At 32.2% G+C, this 8,004-nt stretch overlaps 1 protein-coding gene across 1 annotated transcript; it reads right to left on the bottom strand.

The window, feature by feature from the left end:
* Positions 1-3,581: 3,581 nt before the first annotated feature.
* LOC132296119 (uncharacterized) lies at positions 3,582-4,190 on the bottom strand. The gene is made up of 2 exons (XM_059794357.1): positions 3,788-4,190; positions 3,582-3,646 (listed from the first exon to the last, which is right to left on the bottom strand). The coding sequence occupies exons 1-2, from the start codon at positions 4,188-4,190 to the stop codon at positions 3,582-3,584; spliced, it is 468 nt and encodes a 155-aa protein (XP_059650340.1).
* Between the last annotated feature and the right edge of the window lie 3,814 nt (positions 4,191-8,004).

Raw genomic sequence — 8,004 nt, 5'->3', positions numbered from 1 at the left:
ACGAGACTTCACTTATCCACTAGGGGTAACCTAGGGGTTTACAAGGCTTGTTACATATGCTAAATGCAATCCTATTCCCTACGAAAGTGGCATTATCCACTTATTGCTTTCTAGTTCATAGTTGTATAATTGTTCATTTCATTCCTTTACTTTGTAGTTCATTGCTAGGGACTAGCAATATTTAAGTTTGGGGGTGTGATAAGCGCTGAAAAGTGCGAATTTAAACAAGCTTCAGTATTCTAGGACCTTTATCTATCTTACTTTTCCGTTTTAGACTACTTTCGTGTTATTGCCCTTTTCAGTTGCTTATTACAAAAATAAGTCAATTCAACCAAAAAAGAGCATTAAAGAAGTTAACTCAAGCTGAATAGAAGAAATGAGCAAAGTGGAAGCAGATTGAAGCAAAGTGTGGAAATTCTGCATGTTCGATCGATCTCGGAATTTCTTCGATCGATTGAAAGTTCATCGATCTAGACATTTCAAGATGGATCCAAGCCCTTGTCCTTATCTAAAAGAATCCAACAAGTTCGATCGATCCAACATTTCCCAGATCAAATGAAACGATTTGATCGTATCCACACCTACCACCCACATACCACTTTTGTCTTCTTCCCAAAAATATCCAAAAATATCTCAAAGATTTGTCTTTATTCAAAAAGGCGCCACTAAGGATGATCGATCTCTGCAGCATTCGATGGATCTCAGCCAAGTTCAATCGATCTCACCACAGTTTGATCGATCGAACCTCCTCAAGTCCGAAAAAAAAATAGATTCCAGCTCATTAAAAGTTGGCCCACGGTACAATCATTGGAGGGACCTTGGTGTACGAGCCCAGACCATTGGTGTGACATTTGACTTACCTATATAAGGATTGAGAACCACTTTTAGAGTATAGTTGTTATTCATAACTTGTAACATTTAACATAACTTGTATTTTTCTTATCTTGGAGAGGAGGCTAGAGATTAGAGAGCTTTACACATTTTTGGGAATTCTTTCATTCTTCTAGAGTTTCCATCAAAAAGGAGGTCATTCTTACCATGGAGATAGCCCTTGAGGGTTAGGTAACTACTTCAATGGTGGCTAGACATCTACTTGGGGCTAGAGTAGCCCTTAAGTTTGCTTCCTAGACTTAGTTCTTTGTATATTTTTTGGAATTTATTTGTAACAATATTTTGATGTTGGATTTATATATATATCTTGTGGTTTCTACTTGATGTGTATGGATTAATGCTTTCAATTGATTATCTACTTCTAACCATATGTCTATGTATGCTAGAATGGATGATTCATGTGCTTTTCTCTAGATTTAATGGAGTTTATGCATGTCTATGTGTATGGATGAAGTTAATCTAGAGATGGTCAAAACATAGAGCTTAATTGAACACTCTTGCAATTTATTTGATGGTTCACACTTGTTTCTTGATGGATTGTACCACACCTTTAGCTTACTTAGTTTAAATTCATGTCTTTAGTGTAGATGTAGTGTAGTTACTTTAAATTCATAGATAGGTGGACAATTTACTCTTGTTCCTTGGTGTTCTATACTTATGAATGCATTAGGTGCGTGTTTCTAGATAGTTGTGTGTGCATCAATTGTAGTTTCATTGAATGGATTTTGTTCTCAATTGATAGGTTGTGTTTTCCATTTGATTTGGCTTGACAATCTATGCTTATTTTCCATTTATGCCTAGTTTCAATTAATGTCACACATACACACAAATTATAAGTCAATTTCCCCATTAATATACAATTGCTAGTGTCTAGTGAAGTCAAGCTTAGTGGTGAGCTCTAGTACCCGAAGTTCTTCCCTCTATATCTTTCTTTACTTTATTAATCATTGAATTTTGTTTACTTTAATTTCATTTGCATAATAGCTTAATCAATCAATCCAACCAATCTTTGATCACTCGACCTACTAGCCTTATACATTATTTCCATGGCAAAGGCACCCACAATCCTTTGGGACGATCCCTACTCACCCTAGCTATATTTTTAGTTAGAGGTAGTAGTGACTTTTATAAATTAAGACTTGGCCACATTGCACACTCACACTCTTAGTTCATCTCTTTGCACACTTTTAGACTTTGGTGCGACGACAACACCAGGCACAACCCATAATGAATGGATCACACCTTTACCGATTTAATTTTGGTTAACTACATACAGATATTAAAATTGAATTAGGTTTTTGAATTTAAGAAGATGTAAATCAGCCCAACGCACAAATAAACCAAAACCTAACCAGTATACTGAGGTGTAACGGAATTGGAGGCTCCAAAAATCTGGTCCAAAACTGGTTCATGTATCTCTCACACAAAATAACTAAAACTCATTTTAACTATTTACTTCAACTAAAACTCAATTTTATAATTTTACTTTATTATAAATATATATATATATATATATAGAATCCATCCAAAGTAAATTAAGTCAGAGATAAATGGAAATAAAGAGAAAGAATCCATTCACACGTACATTTTTTAATATTGTTTCTCAATATTAGTTCTACACCTTTTAAATAGTTTTTAATGGGTATTAGGTAACTCTTTGGTTTATTACGGTCTATAATAAATGGGGTCAAGTGTAGAAAATATCCCTATAGTCTGCTTATAGTGCGAATCACACCCCTCATGTACATATAACACCCCTAAAGTTTTAATTTGGTACAAATAGGTCCCTCATGACACATTTAAGTTATAGTTTGACTGAATTGTCCTTATATAGACATTTTAAATATTACTTAAAAGGGCTAAGTGCAATAAACACCCTTCCTATATACAAAAGGTACGAAAAACACCCTACTGTTTAATTTGTGTAAAGAAGGACATTTAGTTGAAATGTTCGAAATACTCCCATAATTTTTTCTCCTCGCTCCTCAGATTCTCTCTCTCACTGCAATAGCCATCACCTTCGTCACCACCCCCACTGTTTCACAGTATAAAGCTCGGTTAACATTGCTGTGAGCTTCTTCGGTCTGATCTTGAACTTCGCCGACACTCGAGTGTGTCTTCGTCGTTGCCTGGGCACTTGATGGTGTGAACTGGATTTTGCTCCTTTGAGCTCGCCGAAAATGATGGAAGCTTTAGGCACTTAATCATTGTTGAGCTTCAAGCACTGCCCAAAATGGTTCCATAAATTTTCAATTAAATCTTTCATCAACCGTGTATTTGTCTTTTTGTTGCGACTTTAGACTTGGTGATAATAGATGTATGCCGTTAAGATCGATAGATTTTGAATTTAAGTGGGAATCGAGATTGTCTCCTTCGGCGGCGGAGTCCATCTTTCAACATTGGCATGGCGCTCATCTTCAATGATCATGTTGTGAAGGATGATGCACGTTTTCATTATAAGACACAATTCCCCTTTATCCCAAAAATGAAATGGTCTTAGCGTATTACCCACTTAATCTGCAAGACCCCAAAAGCTTATTCCATATCTTTCCTACATGCCTCTTGTCTTTAAGCAAAAAGTTTTTCTTTTGTTGTAGTTGGGTGCGGGATGGTCCGCATCAAAGTTACCTACTTAGGGTATACCCCATTCTATGGTAATGGCCATTCATAATGAAATTAATTGGTGGAATTTAGCCAGTGACGATACTGTTGAATACCGAAGAATGATCCAGCACATTAATATCATTGTGTGAACCTGGCATTCCAAAGAATGCATGCTAGCTGATCCACAAATCTTTTGAGGCAAACGCCTCCAATATGAGCATATGCGTATAAATGCGTCCTCTGTACATTCCATGCCACGACACCGGATAATTCTTCCACTCTCAGTGCATACAGTCAATAGAACCAACCATACATAAGAATCCTTTCTCCTCCAATTCTCGAAGTAGTCGTGCTATGTTGGCTTTGTTGGGTGGGCACATGTACTCTTCCCCATACACACCAACAACAACCTTACAAAATGTCATCAGGGTTTCAATGGTAATGCTCTTACCGATTTTAATATACTCGTCACAATGATCGGTTGCACAACCATATACGAGTATACATATTGCAGTTGTCATATTTTGTATAAAAGACAACCCCAAACGATCTATTGCATCCCTTTTTTGGATGAAGTAGTCGTCATAAGCTTTAACATCATTCAGGATACGAAGAAATAGTTCTCGTCGCATCCTGAATTGTCTGTGAAAGTACTCCGGTGGATATTTGCAATTCTCGCTAAAGTAGTCTTTCATTAGTTGACAGTGGCTTCCCTTTCGATCATGATGAATGTACTACCTCGATCTTACCCAGTTTAAAGACTTGCTCTACTATCTCTAGGTTCACTGAATTCAAAATCGAACTAAAGGCATCTTGATTATGATGAATTAACTCATCAATAAGGTTATGTGATGAAGAGGATGATGAAGAAGATGATAAATTAGAGCCTAACAAAAGGGAAAAAGTGTGATAAGGAAGCCATTGGAATTTCGAAATTGAAGGAGATGTGAATTGATATTTTGCTAAAATGATAAAGATAAATATAATGATGATGAAATGAACAAATGATTGTTTATATAAGATGAAAATATAGCCATTAGGGAAAAGTTAAGAAAAAAATAATTTATTAAGAATTTTAAAAATATTAAAATATTAAAATATTAATATTTTTTGAGAGCAAAAACGCACCATTGGAGTATATGTGATAACTAAAATTTGGAGACTCTAAAATGCTGACGTGGCTATTAAAAACGTTGGCGTGACTATTAAAAAATGTTGATGCGGCAAATTCGGAGAGCCTAATTTAAGAGACTCCATTGTGGATGCTCTAACATCATTTGACAAATTCTTTGGGAGGGACAGTGCTACCACGGGAGAGAGGAAGGCATTTTGGGTTTTTTATAAAAATCTTTGGTCAAAATTGGTGATTAGGGGGCAATTTGCTCATAAGAGGTATAATACAGGTTGTTATACATACATTTTTTCTTGTAGGGAGTTTTTTACACCTTTTGTATATAGCGGGGGTATTTAGTACATGAGGGGTGTGATACGCATTGTAAGTATATTATAGGGGTGTTTTTTGCACTTTATAAACTATTGTTATTTTAAATGTTTTGATCTTAACGGGTAGATTTAATTGAGAACATAGATTTATCGCAATTTAAATAGTATGATGACGATAGGTGATTGAACACCCATTTATTTATTTATTTTCCAATAAAGATTGATCAATACCCATTTGTTGCTATGTAAAGAATATATTATATGTGTGTGTGTGTATATATATATATATATATATATATATTTGTGAAAATTTATTTCAAATTCTAAAGTTTTAAAAAATAAATGTATATTGTTTATATATAATAAATAAGTATCTTAAATTTAATTTTTTAATTATATATTTAATGAAAACTAATAATTATATTAAAATTTAGGGTAAAGTACAGTCACACCCTTGAGGTTTGGTAAAAGGATACTCAGAGGAAACTTACTTATTTTTTGGATAAAGACACCTTCTGAAGGTTCAAAAATGGATTAAGACATCCCTTTTACATGAAATATTGACCAAATTACTCTTTGACCATTTAGGAGACTTTTTTAACTTTACAATTTAATAAATTGGACCAATCTACCCTCATGAATAATTTATGCATAAAAAAAGTAAAAAAAAAAAAAAAAAAAAACTTTTTTTTTTTTACTTTATAAATGTCTCAACTTATTAAAAATATAGACGTATAAAATGATTTTTTTATTCAATACATATATTTCAAATAAATTATATTTTGTTATTACTTCTTTTCTTTTTCTTTTTTATTTTTAAATTAAGAAGCTTAATTCTTTCATCTAAAAAAATTAAACCAATCTATTTTCCTTTAAAATAAAAAAATATGGTACCAGTATAACTTTATGCATGCCTTTGTTTTTCCCCCCCCCCCCCTTTATTTTATTATTATTATTTTTTTCCCTTTATTTTATTATTATTTTTTCTCCCTTTTATGTTCAGAAATGCATAATATTTGATATATAATTTAAGATGTATAAAGTTATACTGTTACCATATTTTTTATTTTTAAGGAAAAGAGATAGGTTTACTTTTTTTAGATGAAAGAATTAAGCATCTTAATTTAAAAATAAAAAAGAAAAAGAAAAAGAAAAGAAGTAATAACAAAATATAATTTATTTAAAATATATGTATTGGATCAAAAAATTATTTTAGACGTCTACATTTTTAAGAAGTTGAGACATTTATAAAATAAATAACAAAAAAAAAAAAAAAAAAAAAAAGTGAACAATATAAAGTTTTTTTTTTTTTTTTATGTATAAATTGTTCATGAGGGTAGATTGGTCTAATTTATTAAATTGTAAAGTTAAAAAAGTCTCCTAAACGGTTAAAGGGTAATTTGGTCAATTTCTCATGTAAAGGGGTGTCTTTGTCTATTTTTGAACCTTTAGGGGGTGTCTTTGTCCAAAAAAATAGGAAAATTTCTCTGAGTGTCCTTTTGTCAAACCTCAGGGCATGTGACTATACTTTACCCTAAAATTTAATTGGGATTTAACAATTGTGACAACAATTTTTTTTTTTTTTAAGAGAGATAATGATGTTAGCAAAAATATGTATAAAGAATTTTTTTTCCCGAAAATGTGAGAGAAAATTCTTAAAAGTGAGTTAAATATAATTAATGTGCACATAACACCCTTATACTATGCAATTATTAACATACACACCCCCTTGGGCATTTTTAAAAGAGTAAAAGGTCAAAACGAGTATTATAACAACACTTTATGTTAGATTTCTTATTAAGGGGTGTTTTCGCACAATTTTGACGAAAAAAAGAGTGTTTTAGCACACGTTTTCAAGTAGGAGGTGAAAGTACTACGCAAAATATACATTAGGTGCGTTTTCTGCACTTGACCAATAATAAATGTATAACATGTAATTTTTTATAGTTCAATGAATGAAATTATTATGAATTTAATAATTCGCAAATGAAATTAAAAAATTAACAAAATTGAACTCACCAATTGTGGGAGGATTTCTTACCAGAGCGTTAATTCTTGCGCAGAATGTGAAAGTGACATCCATTTAGGAGAATTGTTTCACTTAGGGCCAGTTTGGCAACCAAAGTTGCTTTGTACTTTTGCTTCGACCTGAAGTAGAAGCAACGTTTGAACTTTTAGAGTGTGTTCAACACTATTTAGAAGCCTTTTTGGTAACGTAAATTTGTTACAAGATTTTTAGAAGTAAAAACATGAAAGTATATTTTGTAAAAAGTGTTGCAAGTTTGAAAATTTGAATGATTAGTTAAAAATGTTATTTTAGAAAGAATTTTTATTTTTTTGAACAATGCGGAAACAAACAAAAACATTATTTTGATACTTCCAATTTTGGCCTTAATTTTGGAAGCATTTCGGTATTATTCAAAAGCACAACAAAAATTACGAAACATACTTCGTACTTTTATTTCGTTACAGTACACTAACAAAAGCAAAAAAAACACGAAACAAAGGTACTAGCCAAACTGTATGTGAATTCAGGATTCAGTTCTTGTCGTTGGTATCTCCCAAGTGAAAGACGGTGATAAAGCTATGCCAAGTGGTAAATGTGGGGGTTGTATTACTTGTATTGTGTAATCACTAATTAATATATCACCAAATAAGGCTTTGAAAATTCAAAAAATTAACAGATGTCTCGATAGCTCAGTGAATTAGTCCCTTCCGTGAAATTTGGAGTGTCAGTCTTTTTCGACTCTCTGTATTTATTAATCTAACTTTTAATATTTCTTACCTTAAAAATAAAAAAATAAAAAAAAATAAAAAAAATAAAAAAAATTAATCCTAGCACATGCATCACCTTTTCTTCATGATTTAATACAACTTGTTATATCTTGCAAATCCATATGTGATCTGGGATTCCATGTGTTAAAGTAAACGACAGGGGTCGCGGGTTCCCCCTTCTTGAAGCATATAATGACACTCTTCTGGCCAAACATGTTTGATATTTTCAAGTTCATACGAGCTAGAGGTTTGGCTTTATAGTTGTTTAAGGCCAAATATTTTAAAGAATGC

The sequence above is a fragment of the Cornus florida genome, unplaced genomic scaffold, assembly GCF_030987335.1.
Source record: "Cornus florida cultivar Cherokee Brave unplaced genomic scaffold, ASM3098733v1 CherokeeBrave_3.0.0_Hap2_Chr02, whole genome shotgun sequence".
Lineage (NCBI taxonomy): Eukaryota > Viridiplantae > Streptophyta > Magnoliopsida > Cornales > Cornaceae > Cornus > Cornus florida.
Note: the sequence above shows the minus strand (reverse complement) of the source record. Positions and strands in the feature narration are given on the sequence as shown.

Coding starts and splice junctions, on each gene's coding strand:
- LOC132296119 (XM_059794357.1), bottom strand. CDS start 4,190: ATGAAAGACTACTTTAGCGAGAATTGCAAATATCCACCGGAGTACTTT. Junction 3,647..3,787: donor TATGGTTGGTTCTATTGACT/GTATGCACTGAG, acceptor TTGGAATGCCAG/GTTCACACAATGATATTAAT.